Consider the following 26,048-nt stretch of genomic DNA (forward strand, 5'->3'; position numbering starts at 1 on the left):
AGTATAGTGGTCAGAGGGGTGACATGGCAGGGAGCAAAGGAAGGGACACTCGCGGCAGGCTGTGTTCTTGCTATGAGTGGTAGGGTTGTTGCCAAGGGCGTTTCACCAAGAACGGGTCAACAGGAAAGATCTCGAAGCGCAAACTGTAGGAGCGTCTGGCTTGCACGATAAGCAGGATTGGTACTGAGAGGTGGTCATGTCAGGCTGCCTGTGGGACAATGCAGCATTGCCTGCACCTCTATCAGTGTCACAACCCAATGCAAGAATGAGGTCCTTTTAATCCCCATGCTAGGTCTAACCTGAATGCCCCTCACATATGTCCACGTCTGCTTCGTCATTGTTGTAGCTAAGTGCAAAGGCCTCATGATGCTAGGCATGTGGCAGTATGTTCTTGCTTCTAGTTATGGGCATCTTTTGACAGTCTCTGACTTTTTTTTTTCTTTTTTTTTTCATGTGTAAGTATTTGTAAAGCTCTGCATAAGGCTTTTTGCTGGTGTAGTCGGTTCACTTTGATGCCTGATGTCTGGTGGCAGCGGGTCAAGGGCAATCGTTCATGCATGGTAATAATTGGCACATTCTCTTGTGAAAATGGCCTTAGAAGCTGCCAACCTTTAGAGCTATCCATCTTCAACCCCTGGATGTAGGAAAATGTCTGGGAGCTCTCTGTTCTAGTTCTTAAAATCGATATTTAGTTTATGATTTTATGCAAAAAAATTGAGCTGCTAGTGGTTTTGACTTCATTGTGATTTCAAGCGTAGATTAGCTGCAGCTAAGTGGTGTTCGTATAAGGTGAAATCTCAAGCAACACATGGCAATACTGCTGTTAAATGTTTCAAAGTCGAACGTTTCCACTAACACAAATGCCATAATAAAGGACCTGCCATAGCAACCACATTTTTAATTGGAGGTGAAACACGAGGAGCTCATATACTGTACAATGTACAAAGCCTGAGTTGCTTTGGGAACTTAAACACCATAAACCAAACCAATCTACGAGGGAGTAGTTACTAGCTCCCACCCAAGCGCAGCCATAGAGCTACAAAGTAAAGCTGTACAGTGAAAGAAGGTTGTAAAGCTATACAGAGTTGATCAGTTTGCTCTTGCCCTACCATATGCTAGCCATCCTGTTAGCTCAGTTGGTAGAGTGACCGCCCTGGTGAGGCGGTGGTTCCTGGCTCAAACCGCCATACCAGGACGAATTATTTTTTATTCAATTGCGAAGTTACTAAGAAAGCACTATAGCTTTTCTTTGTAGCTGTATATAGTGTGCTTGAGCGCGCACAGTAAGGATGAATTGCTCCATTGTTGCAAATTCTACTCCATCTTGGGCATTGGACCACCTCCTATTCCCTGCTGGTGTGCAGAACTGCAATGCCCGGGAGAAGTCTGCCAGCGTCACCTGCTTCTCTATGGAGTGTGCCAGCTTCAACGGCAACCGGCCCATCCGCTACTGCGGCCAATGCTTCCAGGGCAAGCATGCAGGCAACAATGAGCGTGCCAGCCAACACGTGGCTCTGCGTCCCATCCCAAGCCCTTGGAGCATGGATCGCGAGACACAGCTCTACTTTGTTGAAGCCATTGTCAGGTGCGTACATATATATGGAGTGTGGCAGTGGCTTTGCTTTGAAAATGTTCATGGCAGCACAAAAGGCATGGCATTTGGAGGATGTTAAATTTTGCGGTAAATGGGCAGCTGTGGAGATCACAGAAGACACAATGTGATAAGGCATACATAATTTAAAAAAAAACGATGTGCAGAACAGACATCACTAAAGGAAGAGAGACTACACGTGTGTTATCTCTCTTCCTTCTCTGATGTCTGTTTTTGAAACCATGCACTAACTAGCCCTCCAAAGCGTATTACAAGGCATCCGTAAATTGACTATGCACACAAATATTTCACTTTCTACAGCAGTGTTGGTACTAAATTCAAATTCAAAGGTTTAAATATAAAAGCAGTACTGAAAATTTCAAAAAGCAACAAGGAGACGCATTTTTAGTCAGACGTGTGAAGTACTGCTTGTTTTTTCGGATGTCATAGGCATTACACATTTGTGTCTTTTACTATTCCTTATCGTGCCAGACCAAGAGTACACAAGAATAACATTACTTTTTCATCAATGGTGCAACAGCTTATGCGCCATGGTGAATTATTAAGCTGACCTAAATAACTGAAACAAAGTTGAATACAGCGAAGTAAGCAGCAGCAGTAGCTTTATGGGACACTATTAGAAGGGGCAGATTTGGGGTTGGGGTCCCATTTCAATTATGCATTTCTGTTTTTTTTTTTTTATTAGTCTGGGTGGTATTCCTGTGTAAAATTTTTCATTTAATGGTGGTTCTCTTCTCCTCCCCATAAATCTGGCCTGGCAAGTGGTGGTGAAGGAAAATTATGCACTTGTTGTTAACAGAATATACCGAAAGCCTTATGATGTACAGAATTTGAGTGAGCTGACTGCATTCTAGTCGAAATTTAGAAGTGCTTTCAGGGCAGGCATGGAGCTCTTAGCGGTCTATCAGAGTGACAGCTTTCATATCTAGGAAAAGAAAGTGTAGCCAGGAGTAGCAAATAATGAAAAATGGGTGATTCTGCTAGGAATTAATTTCCAAGAAATGAACGACCATGGTTGAGACCGGACAGGGCTGATTGGAGGCCATTAGAGTGTTATTTTTGTCGGCATGGGATTTGCTGGATGATGACGATGATTGTAAAGGGCGTTCCGGTCAGGTGTTGTTTCTTCCTACGCACAGCCTTCTGAAGGAGGCCCAGCCCACATCGGACAAAGGGGGAGTGCCAGGAAAGGAATCGACGACAGACCGCCACACCCGCTCAGCTGGTGCCCTCTCTGAGGGCCCCGAAGAATCGCTAGAGTGCATGGCGCAGGAAGAGCGTCAACTGCTGAGCCGCTACGGAGTTTGGCTCCTGGTTGGCCTCTGCACTCCCGAAGACAACACTCCCCCCGTAATTTGTCCTTTTTTACTTTTTAATGTTTTTCTCGGTTATGCGCTAACACATAGGGCTGCATGCTTTCATTTTTGAGAGGCAGTGCTACGTGAGAGCGGGAAATATTTTACATGGTCTGTTGCTGGCAATCTTACTGTATTTTCTTCTATAACGAATAAATTTTTTTTTATTGGTGATTTCCATCAGACGTAAAGGAGGAGGTAAGGCAAAAAGCTTTTGTTTTAAGGCAAGAAGGCATTTGAACACACCTTGACTGACGCCTTATCCCCTCAATGGCGAACAACCGTAACAGAGCATACCGACTAGGAGTAAGTAACAAAGAATGATGAGGCGTAGGAAAATACAATTAATATTATTCAAGCATACCTCACTCAAGCATGTGAAGAAGAAATATTTCAATAATGAATGTATCTCTTATTCTGGGCATTAAAATTTATAAAATTTCAATTTGCCATAGTGTAAGTTTTCTTCTGCGTAATTAGCACGCCTCCCAGATTGGCACCAATTATTTTTAAAAGAAAGTGCATCCACAATGCGAATTTGGGCAGTAATTGGTTTGATGTTGTGTTCAAGTTGGCTTAGGGTGGAATGTGGCTTTGAATATAATTTTGAAAATTAGCTATAGAACAGTCGTAATAAAAGCTGTGGCCATGAAATTTGCTACAAATCTTCTAAATTTATGCAGCTTGCGTTAGAGCTCTAAATTAGATTGAAATTTTGACTGTTATTGTTTATATTTGTTTCTTATTTTTCTTTCTTATGCACATTTTTCTTGAAATCCACGGGGTGCAGTGTCCTACAATTTTCTATGAAAATAAAACCTGTTAGTCTACACAACCAGAATTCCTTCTCAGTGCCATAAAATTGCCACCTATGAAGATTTTTTTATAAAAATACGAATTGAATTAATCTATAAAGTAGTGATTGAAATATGTGGAAAATTTTGTTTGCTTACACTTCATAGTTTATGAGAAAGAGGGAGATGAATCTGTAAAGATATAGTTTGAGAAAAATCTAGATAAAGCCTCTGAGAACTTGAAAATTCCTGTCTGGCATAACCACAAAAAACAATTAAAATAACAATCTTTGAAGTCTCCAATACCCACATGTAATATGTTCTCTCAAAACTAGAGAAAGTCTCTATCAGAAGGTTGCAAAAAATATATATTTTTTTTTTCGCATAAAGAAGTCTCATCTCACTTTAAATGCAAGGTGGATATAATCATAACCACATAATTTCTGTAAATGGAAGCTGCCATTTTATGGGATCAAAGGTAATTTCTCTTGTACAGGAGCTTATCGGGTGTTAAATAGATTACACATGGTTTTGTGTACACAGGATAGTTTTTTTCCTTTTCACTAGCACAGCTGGGTAGCATTCTTTGATGTATTTTCCCGGCCTGCATCCTGTGGATAACAATAGCTGCACTGTATGTTCTGCTGCAGTAGAAGTCGGGTAACTCTTGAGGTCCAGAATTATTCTCATTGCGGGAAACGCTTTCTTTGCCTCGGTTACTATTTCTTAAATTTCAGCTTATTCTGGTTCAGGGGAGCCTTGAGTTGTTTGAGAGGTAAAATTACCGGTGATGTAGTGAGGGGGGGTCAGCTTACTGCAACCCTTGGTATTATTGAATTCTGAATATATAATACAAAATACAACTGTGCTTTCATTTTTGCTTATTGCATAATATTTGGGGTTGTTTCATGAAATATGGCATAATCAGCCTATGCTAGAAAGTTCTAGGCACTACTACTGCATTCAGTAGCTGTTTTATACACATGAAAATACCTTTTATCTTTCGAGAATGAGACTGTCCACTTAAGTATAAACTATACTTCATTTTTCGTTGTTTCTTTGCTGTTGTATTTCTGAGTTCCTGGTAGCATTTTTCTTGAAATTTGTTAGAATACAGGTGCACCCTTTCAAGAGATATTCTTTTTCAAAACTTTTCCACCATCTGTGCAACGCTCGTACATATACCACATCCTAATAGAAAAAAACAAAAACAAGTTCTGTTTGGTTAATGCAATGTGAATTAAAGGCACATGTACCTGTGGTCTTGATTTTCAGGAGACCCTGGGCCGCCTCCTGGGAATGCTTTTTCAGTGGTTCCACTACACGGCCTGCCTGCCAGATGGTACACACTGTAAGCCTGTTCCTGGGTGCAGACTTTAAACTATTTTTACTTTTGTTGCAGATCAAACAGGAAATTCACTAGAGAGGCTTAAAACGGAGGTAAGCATTTTGGACCATTACCAGCCCTTCGTAAGGTTATGCAGACTAGCTCGTGAAGCAGTCGGGCAGTAGTTTTGTAGTGAGCTCCATTCAATGAGTGCGAAAAACGTTACCTCCTGGACGCGTGTTTGCAGTACATCCATGGCTGGCTGATGGACATTGCACGGACCCACTTTGACGTTTTTGTGTCCTGTCTCCTGCCTCACCCCGCAGAATATGCTCAAGTCGGAGGGCATTGGTAAGACTTCCCGTGCTTGGCGCGACACTTTTGCGCCATCATCTTTTTTATGCTTTCTCCGTGCGAAAAAGAAACTGAAAAGAAAAGTAGTAGGCAAGTAACATATAGAAAGTAAGGATTTTGGTCATTCATGCCAAATATCATAAATTTCGAATGTATCATAGATTTCATTGAAAAAAAAAAAAAATTTATTTTTTATTTTTAAAGAGTATTTTGGCGTGAGAACATATTTACTTCGTGAGCATTTTTTTGTACAAGTATTTTTATTTAGTGAATAGTACCTTTAATGGTGCCTGTGAAGGCCGGTTGAAATGTCAAAAAACATTTTATTTAAATTCCAACCATCAAGAAATTTGTGATGGTCAAGAAAACACTGGATCACTTGGCATTGAACATCCATTTGCAATATTTCAAGATGGGTACATAAGCATCAACTTCTGTTTTAAGCATTCACTTGGTGAAGTCACATTAGGCAAATAGTAGCCTGCTTAGCTTCTTGTACTTGTGGATAGGCATTTTGCCTTTAATTTTTTAAGTTGCATAATGGCCTAAGCATGCTTTATTTCAATGGTGTTTCTGCTAATGTTATCTTCTCTATGCCTAGGGATAACTGGCCATGCCAGACTGACCAGATAAAGGAGGGGTTCAAGACACTCCTTTGCCTCGTACCATACGACATTATCAATAGAGATGTGAGTGTTGAATGTATTGCCTTGCTAGTTGCAACACAAAGATTATCTATTTACATATTTTTCTGAGGTCAGATATCTAGGCATAATGCTTAATCATTAATGTGAAAGCATTAATAGGCTACGTAAAAATAGAAAGGATAAGTAGTGATGATGGTAAAATAATGATAATAAAATGAAAGTGAATAAAATATCTAAAAATAAAGAATTTAAAGAGTGATATAAAATAAAAATAAATATATAAAAGTAAGAAAGTAAAAATTACAAACGCTTCACGGCAGCGCTAATGCTTTCTTATTCACCCAATGCAATTTCTTCAGTGACCTCTAAATTGATTGTGTGTATAGGTTAGTTCTCCAAGTGGGAGTAGATTTGAAATGACCAAGTATTTAGTATCAATTAGCGTCCACCTAAGTGCAAAGGTAGATATGTCATGTTTGTGCTAAAGAGCCATATGTAAAAGCCGCCAGTAATCTCCTTGTAGGTGTGGGAGTACATCATGCCACATTGGATGGAAGCCTTCAGGTTTGAGATCCCGGAAGACGAACTCTCTGAGCTCAAGATCCTCCTCAGGTGCGTTCCTAGTTCTTCGAAAGTAAGCGTGTGCAGCTAAGGAGCACGCATAAGTCTGATATTATGCATGTCTGTCTCTCACCATATCTGAGTGCCCTTATTTTGTTTTCAGCAAAGTCCTGGATCCAGACCTGAGCCCGTTGGGGTTTAACATCAAGCAGATGTATGGATTCCTGACTGCCCGTTTTGAGAATACCACTGTGCAAGTACAGGAGCAGGCGCTGTACTGGCTACAGGTAGGCCACACCATGCGGAGGGAGCCGTCAACTTTCATGCAGGAGGCTTTCTGTCTTCTGCTTGCATTTCTGTGTGAATTAACTCATAGCCTGTCATCTGCCTGTCCAGTAGCCCTCACACCAACCTTGCTTTGGGAAGTGTGTTGGGAATTTCAGTTTGTGTAAGCATGTTAGGATTTGATACTCTCTTCAGAGCTATGCAGGGCATTGTAGGTTAACCAATACATTTCTTGTCTGCTTTGACCTACATTATCCCATGGAGCTAATATAGATAGCTTTGTGCGAGTATCCTTGAGCAGGTGGCATTAAAAGCTTTGTTGGCTTTCTGCCCTTTTGCTGGTCCCAGTTATTCTCAGTCCAGGTGGTTCCAGTTTGATAAAGTAAGGAGGCAGTGCAGCGTGGCAGAATGACTTTCACTATACGGCTTGTTTCACCTGAGCAGAGAGAAGGAAAAAGGGATGTGTTTCAGTGTGTTCCCATCTGGGACCTCAAGTTCTCACTAGGTTTACTCTTTTGCTGAGCAAACTCTGCCCCTAATGGGCTGTCAGACGAAACCATGTCAGGAATTTCGATGCTTCTAGTTTGCTTAATTTAGATAGTCAATTATAGTCAAGCATTAAAGCCAATTTCATTTGCTGTTACGATTGATCAGCAAAGTAATAAGGGCATTGCCCATGGTTACCAACTGCTGTTCTTTGCATCTGTAAAAGGTTCACAATGCAGCAAATAAATTTGCAGGGGTAAGAAATTGCCAAGATAGATGCCCCCCCCCCCCTCTGGTCGTGTGTTTATGTTATTGTTATTTGAATTTCAGCTGGAACATTGTGTAAATATTTAATGCTTGCTGAAAGCCACAGTTTGACATATTTTATTCTGTTTAATGGTTTTATCCTTCAGTGATAATTATAGTGCAGGTTTCTCGAGGAAGAGGTATTGTGGAGCGTTCCTTCTGCCGTCAAATGCCAACTAATGCTATTCAAGTTTCCACTATTTATGCTTGCTTGTTATAGCTGATGCTTATCTCCTTGGATGTGTGTTAACAGATCTTGACCATGCTGGAGGTTCCGGTGCCCCTGAACCTGCTCTTCTCCATGTTTACATCCGGGGTGCACATGGGGGCACCGCCGACCACACCGAGTGATGCCACTGCTACCAAGGAAGGGCCTGGCCATGTCACTGGCCTCACGCCCCGCTTCCACCCACTGAGGCAGGACACCACTGGTACAGAATGCAGTTAATCGATGGCACGAGACCAGCATTTGTTGTTCGCATCATTTTTGCATGAAGGACGTAAATGGAATGATGTAAAGAGACAGCCGTTAGTAGAGCAATTAGCTGCTTTTAATTTCAGAATCTCGTGCCTATCTTTCAACCCTAAGAAAGGTATGAAGTGTGCATGGTTTGTGACTGAGGCATGGCTTTTGCACATACTAAATTGTAGGAGTGGAGTCTGTGTTTTAAATATGGAACCAAAGTGACAATAGAAAAGGAAGGCACAGGAAAATCTGAGTGAATAAGACGGAAGGTAATATAGCTAGCTTTGCTGAATGACATTGTAATTGGAATTGCGACATCAAATGCTGATATCCTAGTCATTTTGATCTAAGAGAGTACAATGAAATTTTAAGAAAGCTCGAGGTAATGGGTAAGAGAGCAGTCCTGCTCACTTTCTCATTGGCATTTCAAGCTCCTGGTTCATTTGAAATTCAGTCAAATTCAATATTCTTGCATTCACTTAATACTAGTAGTCTGCATGTGTCGATGCTTCAACGCTGCTGTGGTGGTTTTCCTGCAGGTACCATGCTTGGTAGCCTTGGCCTGGACTGCGACCAGCTGCCCAGCTTCCTGCCTGAAGATGCACCTCCCCGCGAGGAGAAGTCCGATGCCGAGGTTTCCCTCAGCTGCCACATTTTCATGGTCGACATACTTATCAAGCAGGCAAGCATCCCTGAAGCATGGATGGAGAACAAGGGGAACCTGATTTCATCAGAATTCTTTGCTTGGCTGCTTTTTTTCTTTTTTTTTACTAATTATTAATTGGTTCACAGAAAGGGAAAGGTGCAGTATCTGTCACGCTTGTTTCTTTGGGCACCTGAACCGCGCCGTAAGGGCAGGGAGGAGTTTAAAACATAAATTCAGGTTGCAACGAAAAGCTTCTTTTATGACCTCTTAATTATGTGTTGATCTTAATTTGAGAGCGGTTTCGACCTCACTGTGGGTCTGTTCTTTAGTGGCAATCCTGTACTGGTGGTCACAAGTCAATCATGATATTAAACTACGATTTCCCCTGGTAGCTTTTACTGGTATTGTTTAGTTTGCTTGTCAGTAGGGAGGGGGCTTACATTAGACAATACATACATATGCATTATGCAAAAGCCAACTCTTTATTGCCAGTCTTAGCCAGGGTCATGATGCTTGTTTTTTATAAGGGCTTTTAATCAGCACGTAACAGCTGGAACATATGCTGGAGAGTGTCACAAAATAAAGTAACACACTTGCAGAAATAACTGCTGGAACTTGCAGGCGCATTATATTCACCACTAATGCAGATTAAGCATTTTCAAACCGGGCTCTGTGGAACCACTGGGTTTCTTTCTTTTGATTGCCATTGGTTACATTCAGCTGTCCCAGCTGAATGTCCCAGCTGAATGTAACCAACCTTTTGAGAAACACGAAGTGTCCTAACTTAGTGAAACCAATTGAGAGCTGTTGAGAGCCGCCTGGCCTAGTCTGCAGTATTTTTTCATTCACAAAAGTAAATCAAATAATGAAGACTAATTAGCCAACTTTTTAGTCATTGACTTGAGGCACAAAGTGGTGATGCATAATTTGTAGACCGTCTCGAAAAATGGCTATCTGCATTGTATCCATCAAGCTAAGATTTACGCGGGTTTATTTATTGTCCTTCAAAAAAACCCATCACATAACTAGCTGCTCGATCACACCACTCACCCAGCGTGCACACAAAGCTTCGTCGGGGAGAGCGCTTATGAGAAAAGCGGATATTGTTATCTAATCTGAGGTGCTAAAGGGAAGCTTTCTTTTATTGCATGAGTTTTTGTTGAACGGCAATAAAGAGGGTATTTTGTGTCAATATAACCTTGATGCGAGCATTCCGCTTTGTTTTTCAATATGATCTACAACTTTTGCATTGACAATATTTTCCCCAAGCCAATAATGAATCAGTTTGTCTTTATTAGTTAATGAAGTTTGGAAAATGAAAAGATACTAGAGACTAGGCCATGCAAATCTCAACAGCTTTCAGTTCGTTTAACTAGGCTGCAACACACCTTCTTTAATAAAATCTTAGTTACATTTGACCAGGATGCCCTGTATGGCGCTGCATCACAATAGCTCGGTAATAGGGACGCTCATGGGTTCAGTCCTGGCCATGGTGGCAGCTCTTCGATGGAGGTGAAAAGCAGTGTCCATGCGTACAGTACGCACTAAAAAAGAATCAGTGCACAGAGCCCCTAACTATGATGTTGTCCCTAATAGTAGCTTTGGGGCATTGTACTCGATAGATCAACCCTAACACATATAGCCAGCTGCTGTTAATTGAATTTGGGCACTTTTTTAGTGGCTCTGCATCCACATGCTTTATTTTGCTGGCATATCAAACAGGAAGGGTTGGAGCCTTGTACACATGGGGTTCCTCAGCACCCCTTGCAAGTTTTGGACACCTTCCAAAGCTAAAAGATTTTTACATAATTTTTAGGGGATGCAGTTTAAAGGAATTGTTTCTAAGTTGAAAGTGTCTCTTGGTTCATGAGTGGTGTGGACAGGAAGCGTCTGAGGCAGCAGTAAAACCTCGTCGTGCTTCACTGGTTACCATAGCAACTATGGAGGGAGAAATGGGGAGTGTGCCATTAGAGTGGGAGGAGCTGGGAGGCCACCATCAGAGAAGCAGAAAGGGTGCAGAGTGCATTGTGCTACTGGTCGCGTGGTGGTGCATTTTGTGAACGAACTTTCGTTCTCATACATGTAGCCAGTTCTAAGTGTCTCTGCTGAAGTTTTGCTTCAGTGTACCTCATCGTTGTTGTGCAGCTTGAGCTTCAAGAGATTACTGCTCACCGGGGCTTGGCCACGAATGAGGCCCGTGAAATCCTGTCTCTCCTGCACGCCATGCTGAGACTTCCGCGCGAGCAGCACCAGTGTTGCCAGACTGGCTGCGCTGGTGGTGGAACCGGACCAGTGCCAGTGGCGTGCCTCTTCTGTGAGATGACTGCCATCTGGTACCAGCTGGTGCTGGCTCTCATAGAGTTCTTCTGCCCCGTCATGGAAGTCGCCATGGCTGACGTAAGCAGTGCTGCCCACCAATCCTACTAAGTTAGGGGGCCAGCATTAAATGCGACTGAATTCCTGAGGTGTGAGCCAAAATTTTGTTGTATTAGTTCATCATCAAACAGTGTATATTTGTGTCCTCATTGCGTGTATGTGCTTATCGAGTGCCATCGATAGTACTTATACCAGGGTTCCCTCATTCCTTTCTTTTTTTTCCGTTGTGCTATAAAATACAATCAAACTTAATGTGAGAGCTTTCGGCCAACCAAACATACCAAGAGCCATTATATTGCCCTCGAAATAAGAAGTGTGGATGTTACGAATTATTGGGTATATCAAACTCTTCTAAATAGTATTTTTGATAAACACATTTAATTTTCACTTTATGTATGAAGCGTGGTCTGCCCTAGAATGGATATATCGAACTGCTTAGTGCCAAATGGCAACTCCTCAGAAACAGGTGGCAGGCGTTGCTATGCGGCACGTGACTAATGGTGACGTGAAAAGCATTCATGCCATTGTTCACGCTTTTATCTCGCACTGTAGTGTTTTTATATCGCATTCATCAGTAGCACAATAGAAGGTAGACTGGTGTGGAGGGTTGAAAGCTAGGTGGCCAACATGTGTTACGCCTCTCGCACTCAACATGGTGCTGGGAGTAGCAACACGGATGGTTGCAGTCTTGCAGCAACTATCCTTCACTCGTATTAGCTCTCACGGAGGTGGAGAAAACAGCAATAGCTTTTACTCTGACACACCATCTCTCAGCAAACTTAACCGTTGCTCGAGTTTTTTTACTCTCTCTGGAATTGTCATGAGCACCTTTTAAACAGAGCTTAAGTTTCGGAAAAGGTTTCCCCATTTCATCAATAAGTATCGCCCGAGTCGCCATTTCTTCATTGACTAAACTGCACTGCTCTTGCATGCGGTTTTGATGATATTTTAGGTCATGAATTTCAGCTATGTCAAACAAAATGAGGTTTTACTGTATTAATCAGGCTGTTGTGCTCATTACTACTATCTAGTATTTGTTATGCACTTTTTGTTGCTCACTTGGCTGCACTGGCATTGTTAGTATTACTTGCTTGTGCTGCCACTGTTGTCTAAGCATCAAGAATATAGTACTGTGGACAGTTATACTGATAGTACTTTTGTATCAGATCCCCACAGATCCGTCAAACGTGGCCAACAGCCACCCTCCCATCTCGCCCAAGCCACTTATCAAGGATGACCCGCATAAGTCCTCTTCAGCCACTCCTCCGCACAGGACCCAGCCGACCCTAGCCCCTATGGCAGCCTTCAAGGAGCCTGCGATACCAACTGTCCCTGAAAGCCAGGTCAGCCTTCATCTGTTCTCTGCTGCTGTGTGTGCAAGCACAGTGCCTCAGCTGGTGGTTGTGAGGAAAAAAAGCGGCAGTGCTTACAATTTTACTGTGAGCCCACATGAAACGCCACGTACGTGTTCTGCTGCACTTTGACTTTTAATAATAATATAATAATAATTGGTTCACAGGAAAGGAAATACGCAGTATCTGTCACACTTGTTCTGTGGACATCTGAACTGTGCAAAGGAAGAGAGGAAAGTGGGAGTGAAAGTGGAAAGAGAAAAAGAGGAGCCATAGTGGAGGGCTGCGGAGTAATTTCGATCATCTGGGGATCTTTAACAGGGGAATCTTTAACGTGCACCGACATCGCACAGCACATGGAGGCCTTTTCGTAGACTTTTAATTGCAGTTTTGCTTCTCTGGTAAGTTTAAATGCTGCATGATAATCTGACTTGCTGCACTGTTTGTGAGGCATGCATACAGTTGCTGACATTTTTCGAGTTTGAGAATGGGAAGAAAATGTTTTGAAGAAGCAAGACAGTGTGGTATTATGAACAGTTCTGTGACACTTCCAAAATGTCCTAGACATCTGAAATTTTAAAATAAAGAAAAAGTGATTGGCAACTGTGTATGCGGCATGTCATTGCAGGCATCTGGGATTTCTGAGGAATTAGATCCGTGAAAATGTTTTACACTGACGGCGATGAACGTTCTGTATTTTTTGTGGTACATAGGTCTTGTTTGTATATTGCGAATAATGTTGAGTGTGTGTACGGAAGTGCTTGCATGTGTTGTTCACTATCATCGAGAGTAACTTGCCAAGCGAATCATTCTAATGCATTAGGTGTATGTACATTAGGAGTACACTTTACTCACTGCTTGTACAAGTTTGATGCAAAAAAAGGATCTATGTCATGCATTTCTTGGTCTGAAGCAGCCGGTGCTGTTTCCACACGCAGGAGAGCCCCGATTCGGTGGTGGAAGCAGAACCAGTTTCCCAACCTACTGAAGTGCAGACTTTGATGACGGCCACCTATGAAGAGTGTGCTGGTCACCTGGACACAGTTGCCATCATGCCCACAGAGCAAGTGGTCACCGCCTTTGCACGGGCCGTCACACTCACTGAAGATGATGTTCGTAAGGGCCGAATTTTTCGTTACAATGGCATCCAGTTGCTTATATTCGCGCTTCTGGACTTTCAGATCAAATTAGCAAAGTGGCTTCTTTGTGTAGCCGGAAAGCATGTTGTTTCACCTTTGTAACAATTATGCTTGATTAAACTGTGTAGTTTGGTTTACTACTAAATTTCATTCCCCTAAGGTTTGCTTAGTTGTCCCTTTATGCAAGTGCTTACTATTATTCTTGCTGTGTTTTTTTTTTTTTTGAGCATACACATGAATAAATTATGCATGCTCAAAATGTTTGCAGCATTTTTTTGAGCTATTGCAATAACCTCGAGCCAAGTTGGAATGCATGGGAACGTGGGCCAGCTGTAAGCCAAATATGTTTGGTGATCAGAAGGGTCTCCTTTTACGTTGCTTATTTGCCTACACTTAATAAGTTCATGCTTTTTGAACCAATAATTAATCAAACATTAAATAAATACAGCTATAACTTCTCTATAGCTTTTTTCATGGCAGTCTTTCTGACCGCACACCTACAGTCCTAGTGTTCCTTAAAGCACCCTATAGGCAACTCCATCCTAATTGTTGTTCTTGGTAAAAATTAATTAAAGGGCTCATTCTAGGTATGGTGAGGTTTGACCAGGAGAAATAGACGCATTTAGTATTGTTGAGAAAATTGAACTTTACAATCCCACCACTCCCACCACTCGACTCAAACTTGTAATGTCCACGCTGAAAAAGACTTCATGATTGCCATTTTGGAGTGAATGGCAGTGTGGTCCAGCTTGAAACCAAGGTGTTTGGCATTTGGATGCTCTAGTTAATCCTCAATGACCTTCCTATGTTCGCATTCTGCTGCACATTTGGGGAAATGCTTTCGTTACAATTGCGTACTGTTGCGTTTCATGACTAACACATGGAAATGCAAATTTGGGTCTAAAGTTTTAGTTTTTAGTTTGTGGTTTTGTCTCCAGTGCGTCCATAACTGACACAAACTTTTCTTTTTTTGTTTCAATTCTGCAGCGGAGGCAAAATGCACTGTTGCATCGGCAACCCTGGTCGATGAGAACGATCGTGCTGTGATAGCCCCTGAGCCAGCTGAGGACTCATCATTTTGGCACACCAGCCAAGGGAAATTTCGCTTCACTATCGATGAATTGCCGCCTCAGCTTCGAGTCGTCTATGTGTTGCTGAAGGTACAAATGTATGAGCTTTGCTCAAAAGCAAAGGTTCTCGAGGTACTATTTGGAGAAGCTCTCACTGAGTGTTATTAGCAATCATAACAGTGTAAGTGCTGAAACTCTTTCAGGTACGAATGAAAGTAAAGCACAGAACTGTTACGGGCGAACTAATCAGCCTGGCAACATTGTTTTTTTAAAGCTCCAGCCTGACATGCTCAGTCATTGTTGAAACTGCTCTCCTAGTTGTGAAACTGTCCTTTAGGGAACATATGGTCATCTGACGATACATTTACTCAGTCTAGTACTCTCTGAGCTAGATTGTTATCATTGTCTGCCATCTAACCACTCTAAGCGCATTTTGTTCTTGGTTCTTGAGGCGGGGCTGAGCGAGCAGCACAACTTACCTATCTGTTTGCAGGAGATGGCAGTGCATGAGGATGCCGATGTTTTGTACCACCTGCTGACGTGCCTCAAACTGCTGAGCCTACATGCGGAAGTGCTCAACCGAGCAGCCCATGACCACCGGGGCTTCCTCATCTGGTGCCAAGAGAATCTCCTGGTTGCGAAGTTGGTCTCTCTATTGCTCTTTCATATGCTGCCTTGTGTTGGTACCTTCTTCTGTCCTTTACCTGGTAGCCTTCTTTTCGATAGGCATGCAGGTGACTTAGACTTTTCGTGAAAAAATTGTTTTCGTTTACTTCTTAACTCCTGTTTTGCGTTTTGTGCCGCTAAACCATTGGCAGAAAGCTTGTCTCGGCTTCTCTTTTCACCTTTGGAATTTGAATGTTACAGCTAATACGACTTGTGCCCGCAGTAGCTTTCATATTTGCTTATTCTTCATATCCTGCACAAATTTTTGTGTCGAACACTGCGCTGTGTAATATAAATCGTCGGAGGTGAGCAGCAGGCCTACGCATTATTGTGTGTACAGCATCATTGCATCATGTTGTAATTGTTTCAGCTGGGCTTACATAATTTTTGTCTCAATATTCCTCTGCTGATTCAACGCTGCTACTGCAGGCAGTGATTGACATTGACATATGATTTTTCTATTTTTCACAATTTTCTTGCTGCAATGCATCAAATTGTCAACTCACTCAAAGTAATGGCCTCCCTGCTGTGGCTCAGTGGTTAGAGCTCTGAACTGCTGATCCTATGGACACGGGTTCGATCCCGAATGTATTAGCCACTTTTAGATGGAGGCAGAAAGCAAGGTGCCCATGTGCTGTGAGATGTCAGTGGACATTTAAAAAAGTCTTGCTACGCTGTCCATCATAGCCCTAGTCACTTTGACACGTTAAGCTGCGTAAACTTAACCAGACCCTATGAAAATACTGAGCATTTCCTAAAGAGCTGCTAGTAAGCCAGTGTTAAAAGCCTTTCATTCACCTTCTTTGCCGAGTTCTCTATATTCTCTTTTCTTTTCCTTTCATTAAGAAACATAAAACTTGACTAACTATGCTTTTAGGTAGGCAGATACCATTTTTATTTTTACGGCATCTATTGCTAGAGCTCCCATTTGCATGTACGGTAGCCATGCAAGTTCATGGCGTGGCATTTTAGGACCAGACACGTTATAATATGGTGGTAATCTTATTTCAGTATTTGGACGTATCCTTTCCTTGCACATGAGCCCTTTTCTGCGGTTTTTGTTATGAGCTAATGCCAAGCCTAGTGGCCAGCATCAATGAATTAGTAGTGTGTTCTGTAATACCTTACAGGCAGTGACTGAGTGGAGCCATTTACTATGTTGCATCTGTCCAGAATCATTTTATTCTACATTTGTCCTTTTTCTGTGCAGCCTGTGGAAGCTACTGCAGGCAGAATTCTCTCAGATCGCTCGCCTGTGTGTGCCGCTTCTGCTGCACTGTGTGACGCTTCCAAGTGGCATGGACATGTTCTGGAAGGCGGTTGAGGCTGACTTTCACAGCGAGAACTGGAGGGACCGCTTCGCTGCTGGTTAGTGCAAACAGTCAAGAACACAACAGAAGTTATTCTATTTGGTAGCTTATGTCGTTCACCCTACTGCATGTGTGTCATAAATTCTCTGCCACTATTTTTTATTGTGTGTATAAAAAAAATATATACATGACGATGTATAGTATGATTCACTCTCAGTAATGTCAACCTTGACAGGGACCACAAATTTCTTGTAATTTAGTGGAGTGTGAAATAAGGGGAGTCTTTATTAGCCATAAGTTCAGATTAAGGCGGTTTAATTAGCATAGTTTCACTGTAATAATAACTGGGCGAGTGGGTTGGTGAGTTGCTAATATTTAAGGACTTATTAATTAGACCAGTTGCCAAAAAATGAAAGCAGTGGCACAGGGATGACTGTACAGATGAATTGCCTTGTCTTTGGCCCCATTCTTCTTTCATAATCAGGCTCCCATGGTATTCCTTAAACAGTAGTGAAAACTTGAAGAGAAGTGTGACATTTCATGCTTCTCCTTTTCATTTATTCTCTCCTGATGATGCAGTGGAGAAAGTGACCATGATAGCGCATTTTGTGGAACCCAATACGGTGAAGAACAGCCCACTGCTGCAGTCATCGCTGGCCAATGCGTTCTCCTACCTGGTCCACTGCCTGGACGACATCCAGGCGTCAGTGGCGGAGAGAGCTTTGCTGTCCCTGGACAGCATCAAGACAGCATCTCTCAAGGTGAGGTGTGCGTACACATATAGGATAGATGCAGCTCTAGCATAAGGAACCTATGCTCTAGATGAGGGCCCCAATGGGATATCCACCCTAGTCAGTCTTTAACCCTTGGACTGTTTTTGCCGTACGGGTACTGCGGCCGCATTCTGTCCCGCGGCGTTTTTGCCGTACAAGTACTGCGCTAAACACATAGCGTTTAAAAAGATTTGACACTGGGGGTAATTTTTTCGGAGTATTTGACAGCCAAAGGATTAAAGTTTGCAACTTTTCGGAGTGTAGGAATTACTTAAGCTTAAGGGCATGATGCGACAGCATTAATGACTCCCATCTGTGGTCCCTTTTTGCGAATCCTTGTTTGCGTCCATGCATTCTTCTACTTGCTTAGTCGCTAATCACTAAATTTATGCCTTTAAGTTCTCACGCGTACTCATTAGCATTTAGTTGTAAGTTACCACATTATGGGAAAGGTCACGCATGATAGATACAAATCCTCTCTTAACCAAGCCGTTTGAACGTGGCTTAGAGGCAGCGGGATTGACTTGACTTGCAGTTCCTGCAATGCTGATAGGACCAGATTTTCTGTAGAGTAGGGCATTTAACGCTGTCATGTTACAACCTATTACTCATCATCATGTGCTGTGAGTAGAGGAAAAGTTAGCGTGGCTAACAGCCTGTACTTGCCTCTTATTGTGACACTGTATCAGTAGCCTGACCCAGAGGTGACATTGTTTTTGGTTCTGTGCCCTCTCTTGCACAGCTGCTGGTGTGGTGCCTGGAGGCGCAGTTTGACACGGTGATACTGGATCGACCCATGATATTGCAGACAGTGTTCCAGCTGTACAGCCATCTGAGCGAGCGGCGCTTCCTCACATGGGACTTTTTCCTGAACCGTTTTGACGCCCTCTTCATGGAGGCTCAGATCAGCCTCGAGAGGAGTGGCGAGATCAGTTACACTCGAGGTACGCCAGTGGCCTGGGTGGTTTTCTGTTCACAGTATTCCCTCTGTATACCATATGAAGAGTAGTGGTAAGATTTAATGGAGAGAGTGTTTTTTTTAATTAAAAATGAATATGAACTATATTTTTATGATCTTAGTAGTATTTATACTGCATGCAAAAAAAATGAATGTTTTGCAGTCATAAGGACGTGTAATTAAACAACAGGAAATTTCTTAAAGTGCGGCCACTGGATTGAGGCACCACCTCTGCTTAGCACTTTTTGGCATCGTGGATTATGTCATCATTTTTCAACCATTTCTTGATTATGCACTATTTCTTAATTACAGTTTCTACGAAGCGTGCACCAAGCATAATGGTTTTGCATGTTGGATGAAGATAACAATTTAGAATGTTCGAAACATCATAACAGGTGCCCTTCTTAAATTGTCACATGTTACTACTGGCTAGAAAAATTTCAGATGTAGTTTTATTCAAATGTTTTAAGTGAGAACTTCGCTATAGTAAACTCATATATAGTAAAAACTGATATAGTAAAGTTAAACGGAAGTCTAGTTGGTCTTCCATAGGCGACTGTACATTTTTTTCCCTTTATAGTAAGTACATTTTTGATAAAGATTGGTTATAGTAAAGTTCATCTGGTCGCGGCATTGTACTTCTCACGAAATGACATCACTGCATGTGCAAGGCGAATTTTTTTTAAAAATGGCTTTGCCACTAAGTGTATGAACTGTGAGGAGAAGCCAAGTTTACATAGTCCTTGGAGTCGTAGGGGAAAGCGTGCGGCACGTAGGAAAAAAAAACCTAAACTGGTTACGAACATAGAAACGAGGCGGCGCGGCTCGTTCAGAAAGTAAAAGAGAGCAGAAGTGCACTGGGAAATAGGGAAAGAAAGAACAGCCGAATAATCACTGCACCGTGCGGCACGAAACATGAGGCAGCGGTAACAAGGGGAAGCACAATATGTACTGCTTTGCCGCGCTTGATTGTCGTGCGCATTTAATCTATCATATAAAATAATAGTATAAACCGTGGGATATGATGCCATGTTAATGCAAGGCTTTGGTTTTTACATGAAATCAAACTCGGCTGTATTCATAGCCATGTTGCATTCATGCTGAAGAGGTACTTCCATGGAATGTAAACAAAAAAAATGTAACTAAAAAAAAGATTGCACAAAGAAATGATAACAGAGGGATGGAAGGTATTTTGCAGTATTTTTTTTTTTTTTTTTGGGGGGGGGGGGGGTATTTTTCTAAAGCGACAAAACGTGTTTAGTAAATAGCCATTTAATCATCAGACTGCATCTTCGGAGCCATGTCATCACCAACGACTGATATGTTAAGGACCCTGATATAGTAAAGATTGTTACTAGTTCTAGTGACTTTACTGTAAAGGGGTTCTACTGTAATAAATTCTGAACCCAATTTAAAAATTCTGCCATAATCTACCTTCTGAATTGAGATGACCACCCTCTCAAGGGTTGTTGTTGTTGTATTTATTTTTACCATATCACACAAAATACAAAGCAACTCTGGGACTCATAGCAAGTGGCTAGTTGTATTCTTGCGTAAAGCTGCTGCTTTTATGCAAAGGTGCAACTGGCAGGCATATAACATTGCATATAACTTTTGTTGGAGGTCTCAGTGAGAAAGCCAATAACAGAAAGCAGTGGGCAGGTAAATCTGGATTTTTTTTTACATCTAGTAGCAGTATTTGCAATTTTGTACGGCACCTGTCTCTTCCTAGGTTAAGACAATGCACTTTGTTTTTCCTCTCTCGTGTGTGTGACGCAGACCTGAAGAACAGCAACAAGAACAGCGAGGTGTTCCAGCGCAAACTGAACCGAGCCCACGAGGCTCTGTCGTTGACGCGGGCTGGCCGCACTCTCACAGCCAGCCTTGGAACGAAATGGCCATATAAGCGCGCTATGTCTGCCCCTGGAGGCATGATTTCGCGCCAGGACAAGATGGGTGCGTCTTTGTTGCCGTTAGCACTTGTTGCACCGCTTGCCAGGCTGAGGTTGGCCACTCATACTAGTCTTTATTGGTGCATAGCGCTGGGCTGCAACTGCAACTGATAAAGATGGCCACCATGAAACATTGGCGAGGGTTTAAAGTCCAAGTATGGCAAAATTTTTTTGCCCTGAAAAAGAGTTTTTGCCGAAAGTATGACAAAAGAGTCTTAAATATGTGACACGACATTCATAGCAGAAGTGATTGTGTTGGGAGTTGCTACAAAAATCATTGTTTCTGAAATAGAAACTTAGTAAGATGGCCATTATCAAGCTACCGGTCATCAAAAATACCATAATGCGAAATGCTTGATTTATTTTATGTGCACTATTTCCATTTCATCATTTGTGAAAGGACAGGAAGAGTAGCAAGCAAAGAAAATAATGAAAATGCAGTTACAGTCATGTGGCTGTTCAATCCTTGTTCTTCGAATTTCTGCATCTTTTGTTTCTTGCATACTCTAACGCGCATTGCAATATAAGCGCCCCTGGAATCAGCTTGGTTCTGTTGCACAGACAGATGATAATGCTTGAATGCAATGCAGCAGGTTGGGCTATGCGCAAAATGCAAAAATTGCTTCGAGACAAAGCAAGACACTGGCACTGATTTCTTCTCTGAGTAAAGTTGCTGGTTAGTGTTTCTTGCCTGGGCATGCTACAGTGGTTTTTGTGGCTAGTCGGGTGAACAAAAGTAGCTGCTACACTAACAACTTCAGCTTACCTGTGTTGGCTAGCTTCAGATTGTTGCATTTGGTCCTTTGTTTCTTTTCAGTTGTGGACAAAGAGAAGATATATGGGCGTCAGTCCTCCGCTCCTGTGCTCAAGAGGAAGAGCTCTCGAATGAGCGCTGCTGGAACTTTCAGTGGATACCCTTCTATGCAGCACTTCCCCAACAGCTTCTTTCCAGGTGAGCAACACCCACAAAACATGCCATGTGTTTTGTGTGACACTTGCTGCTATTGTGTTGTTTGGTGGGTTATACCCTTGACCACCTAGTTGTTGTGCTGGCTGTTCCATCGTTCTTCTGTCTATTTTTTTTTCTTCGTATATACCTTCCCGCATTTTGTCCAAGCATGTGTTTTCTGTGAAGATCCTCATTTTCAGGTTCAAGAAATTACTTTTGGAAGGAATAGATATGGTAACGAATAAAGTATGGTTCTGTAACAGTAGCCAAGTAGTAAAGTAACAGTTTATTTATATATTTTTTTGTTGTTGCTGGTAAAAGTGTGAATAACTGCATTTGAAGCACTTGTCTTTGTATGGGTGCAGCTCAGTTCAATCAGGAAGAGAGCATGTGAAGTTAAAAGGTTATGGTTATGCTAGTGCATATTAACAGCAATGCGGTGGTTATGCTTCTTGGAAAGAAAGCTTAGACGTTTTATGAGTAGCATCTTAGGCAGCAGGAGATCAGCCACTTTCTCGTGGCATAAGCTATTTAGGAAAAGTGCACAGCGCAGGCAACCAGCCATAATGATTGAAATAGTTTCAAAGCCGGACATCAGCTGCATGAATCAGGTCAAAGTGCCTTGAAAACGCTTTTTACTTGCTTTTTTGTGGTTGTAAAGTGTGGCGTTACACCTTTTAAGCAAAAAGGTATAAACTTTAAACATAAAAGGTGTGGCCCATAGTTGCAGCTGCAGAGAAAATGGTTAGCGTGTCTTGAATTAAACGTTGGGCATCTGAGGCAATCCTGCCCCTTGCTGTTTCTTCTAGGCGTCCTTTGTAATGACTTCTCTACAAAGCACTTCCTTGCTACAACAAGTAGCTGTGCATGCTTTCTTGCTGTGTTTTGTACAATTAAGTGTGCATTAAAAGTTGAAAATATTGCCCTGTAGCCAGCATGCATCGCAGTCTCCTTAATTTGGACCCACTTAATTCAGATTTCTGACTTAGTCGAAATGCAGCTTTTGTCCCTGCCCATGTCAGGTGTAGTAAAAAAGAAAAATGAAGCTGCCCCTAATTCAAACTCCACATCAATTGAGCAAATCTTTGCTTCCCACTGCGTTTGAATTATCGAGAGTTGATTGCACTGCCATCATCATCACTTTTGTAAGACAATGTTGTACGAATAATGTGTACAGATCACTGGACAAGCTAGTATACATTGTGAAGAGGGTAACAGTATTCATAGTGTGTCAGTGGCCCCAAACCATTCACAGCTAGCATTACTGTTTTTATCTGCCCTCCCAGATGGTAACCTGAAAGATATGGCGCAAGAAGAAGGCCATTTTCTGCACGTCGTGCACCGAGTGATGGATATGGAAGACCACGACAAGGACACGCTCCACTTGCTCATCTTCCTACTCATGGAGGTCAGCGCGGTATTGTTACGCGTGTAGTACACATATGTGTGGGGGTTTTATTGTGTTTCTTGTTGCACACTTATGCCGAGGTCGCATGTGAAAAGCTCATTCAGTTCTTCAATCTCAACACTATTCTAGTTTTGGTGATCTCTTGCTGACCACTGCTGGGGAGTTTTATCATTGTACAAAGCATGCGGAGGCGTGCAGTTGCTATATGCAAGTGCTGAAGAAATATTGGTTATGAATACTTGCCTGGAATTTGTGCTATGAAGTAATGAAATGGCTCATTGACAGTTGATATATAAGAAGTGGCAGCGACCAGAACCAAGGTTTTAAATGGGAGGGTTTGGCATTGATACCAGTTTGGGGCAGTGGGCAGTACTTGCAGCGACCAAAGATTTACTTTGTGCCTGTAATGTGTTTTCATTCATTTTACACAGTTTCTTTTACACCTGCTTAGTTTCATTTTTGAGCTCGTAGCCATATTGGCAGATGAAGGAACTTGCTCTCGTGTGTGGGGCATTCACTTGCATTTTCTGGCAGTCCAAGTTCGTTACTGACTGTGGACTCAATTTTTTTTCCTTTCCTATCTACACCTCCTCCATGGCAATTTGACTTTATTTGATGCTTGAAAACCTAAAAAAAAAAAAAAAAATGCCTTGTTTGAAATACTTTCTTTTCTTTTCTGATTCTATCCCCCTTTTATATTCTTTGGTTGGCTCCTTTTCTGTTTGCTCTGTTTTGTTGCTCTTCTGCTGCTGCTTTTTTTTCTTGCGTTCACAACCTGAAGTTTCTCTCTAGACCTGACCAGTCGCACCCGACTGAGGAGAAAGCGATGGCTCGAAACCAGGTATGCATACTTTCTGCTTTCCAGTTTTGCTTGATTTGCTCTGGAAGAACTTGCTGGTGGCCTGTTTAGTGTCTAGATTACATGATTTATCAAATGCAGTGTAATGCAAGAAATGGATAAATGTTCACAAGACAAGTGTACCGTTTGAACTGTTTATTTCAGAAAACATATTTATTAAATACTCTTTATTTAAGTAATCTATCAATTCAAAGATGTTCAGTAATAATTGGCTGTGGGAAAAATAAAGGTGCTATGATTTCCTCTCTCAGGTTGTACGCCCAAACTATGGCAGGATGTGGGGGATTAAGAGGAGGCTTAAAGAATGGCTAGAGGATTAAAGGGCTCTGGATTAACTTTAGCCACCTAGGTTCTTTAACATATTTGGTGGTTTGTAATATAATGTATAATGTTTGTATATATAATGTGGTTCGGTAAATTATAAATAGTATTAAATTATAAATGCCTGCCACTAAACCTCATTTAGTGTAGTGGTAACAGTTGTTCATTGCGTGCTAGTCAGCTAGAAGTTGCAATGTATGACGCTGCCATATTTTTTGGCATTTTACGACACTCAGAATGTACTTATTTTTGTTTTCATTTTTATGAAGTTACTTTTATTAAAGGTTGCTACTAAGGGACCTTAATTTTTTAACCTTTCAGCTGATAGTCCTCCGACACCTCAACATTCTCCTGGGATACAGCCAAGCTGAGAAGGGCTTCCTTGTGTCGCCAAATAAGTTGAGGTATGTTCATGTGTTTTTTTTTTTTAAGTTGAGAGAAATTTTTCGTTATTAATACAGTACACTTTGTACACATTTATGGACAGAGAACAGACTTGCAACTTATAAAGTATGCTTTAACTGGCATTGACTTCTTCGTTTTTTCATTTTTCGTGCCTCAAATGCGATGATGTTTTTTTTATTCTATATAGCAAACACAGTAAATATCTTGTTAAACAGTGAATCGGGTTGCACATCGTATGCCATTTTTAGGCATGCAAATTTTGCCACTAGTAATAAGGGAATTTTTTTTGTTCTATTTCAAGAGTGATGTGTATCTTTGAAACAAAAATTGATTTTAAAGGCCTTCGATTGTTTGCTCAACAGGTCGCGAAATTTCGATGCTACTTTTCTGCCGGTTGAGGGACCTCGTACAAAATGTTTTGCATCCATGCAAAAAAATTTGGCTGCTGCCATTTAGCACTGCAAAACTTACAAATTGGCCATTTTAGGGTGAAAAATTATTCATTTTCAATGGAAAAAAAGTGGCACCATAAAAGGCAAAGGACAAAAAATTACTAACGCAATAAAAGGTCTCAATAGCAAAAGGAGGAGTTAAGGGGTCTACTATATTACTAGTCTATATCTTGCTGTTTCATGATCTAAGTTAAATGCTCATTCAACAAAAAAATAACAATTTGTTAGTTTGTATTCGTTTGTATACGTATGAAGGGTACGGAGTTGGAGGCACGAATGGGACTCTAATATGCAATGTATGCCTCATTTAACACTATGATGAGGACATGAAAACGACAAGTTATGACAGCTAGTGATGAAAACGTCATGTTTTTGTGGTTAGGTTTCAGACATATATATTCATGCCATTTTTGCACAGTATATAGTGCCAGTATCCTATGTGTTTCATTTATTGGTGTCTATCGGTCTGTCTTTTCTAGGGCATCTCCAGTTTTCAATGCTTTCCTTGCATCAATGCCAAAAGTAAGTTACAAGTCCTGTGCAAGTAGCTGTTTAACAATTTTCTCATATAAAACCTTGTTCAGATGTTAATCAACTATTTTTGTACAAGCACTAGCTATAAAGCGATCTTTCTACTTGTATTGGCTCTAGTTTTAGTTTTCTTTTTACAGTTGACTTAAGCTCAAGGGAACATGTCACTGTTAAGTAATGTGAAAACGGTAAGGTTTAAAGGAAGAATTCTGCTGTTATTTCAGCTTTAATAGCTAAATAGCAAGCACTAATATAGCATCTTAGTGGTTACATTTATGTAGGTGTAGGCACATTTAGTTCAAATTTATAATCATTGTACATTTGTTGCAATGGTCAGGGTTTAAATCAGCATTAATATATATATACTACGCAATCTAGTTACTAAAAAAAGGAAAATGTTTTTTGAGTAGTTTATGTAGTGAAAGTGGGAAAAGCTGAAGTAGATGACAGAAAGGTCAAGTCCTTGCTTTCATCAGTGAAATGTACCTGGTATATCTGCATGATGTGCTGCATACACAGTTGTCAGTTTGTCTTAGCTTCAAAGCAATGTAATTTCGCTCACCAAGGAATGTAGCTTGTAGTGTGTATGTACTTTCTCGATGTATATGCCAGCGCCATTCACTTCTCACATTTTGTGGCTAAGGAAAAGGTGAAAGTCAGCTTCGTGAACCTCTCTTAACGCTATCTA

The 26,048-nt window shown here is 41.5% G+C and overlaps 1 protein-coding gene across 1 annotated transcript in view; it reads left to right on the top strand.

Annotated features, from left to right (window-relative positions):
* unc79 (UNC-79 domain-containing protein) overlaps positions 1-26,048 on the top strand; it is an 87,049-nt gene that overhangs the window by 19,355 nt on the left and 41,646 nt on the right. The window contains exons 11-34 of the mRNA XM_084582231.1: positions 1,365-1,585; positions 2,752-2,962; positions 5,037-5,103; positions 5,164-5,201; positions 5,336-5,439; positions 6,044-6,131; positions 6,613-6,701; positions 6,814-6,937; positions 7,981-8,158; positions 8,733-8,875; positions 10,985-11,236; positions 12,382-12,558; positions 13,506-13,683; positions 14,694-14,866; positions 15,270-15,418; positions 16,653-16,810; positions 17,332-17,513; positions 18,268-18,469; positions 20,263-20,439; positions 21,253-21,387; positions 22,671-22,792; positions 23,574-23,633; positions 24,294-24,376; positions 25,309-25,351. Coding sequence (XP_084438357.1) covers positions 1,365-1,585; positions 2,752-2,962; positions 5,037-5,103; positions 5,164-5,201; positions 5,336-5,439; positions 6,044-6,131; positions 6,613-6,701; positions 6,814-6,937; positions 7,981-8,158; positions 8,733-8,875; positions 10,985-11,236; positions 12,382-12,558; positions 13,506-13,683; positions 14,694-14,866; positions 15,270-15,418; positions 16,653-16,810; positions 17,332-17,513; positions 18,268-18,469; positions 20,263-20,439; positions 21,253-21,387; positions 22,671-22,792; positions 23,574-23,633; positions 24,294-24,376; positions 25,309-25,351 — 3,354 coding nt within the window. The remainder of the gene's footprint in view (positions 1-1,364; positions 1,586-2,751; positions 2,963-5,036; positions 5,104-5,163; positions 5,202-5,335; positions 5,440-6,043; positions 6,132-6,612; positions 6,702-6,813; positions 6,938-7,980; positions 8,159-8,732; positions 8,876-10,984; positions 11,237-12,381; positions 12,559-13,505; positions 13,684-14,693; positions 14,867-15,269; positions 15,419-16,652; positions 16,811-17,331; positions 17,514-18,267; positions 18,470-20,262; positions 20,440-21,252; positions 21,388-22,670; positions 22,793-23,573; positions 23,634-24,293; positions 24,377-25,308; positions 25,352-26,048) is intronic.

Source organism: Amblyomma maculatum, chromosome 10 (assembly GCF_055883805.1).
Source record: "Amblyomma maculatum isolate TAMU_Amacu chromosome 10, ASM5588380v1, whole genome shotgun sequence".
Taxonomy (NCBI): Eukaryota; Metazoa; Arthropoda; class Arachnida; order Ixodida; family Ixodidae; genus Amblyomma; species Amblyomma maculatum.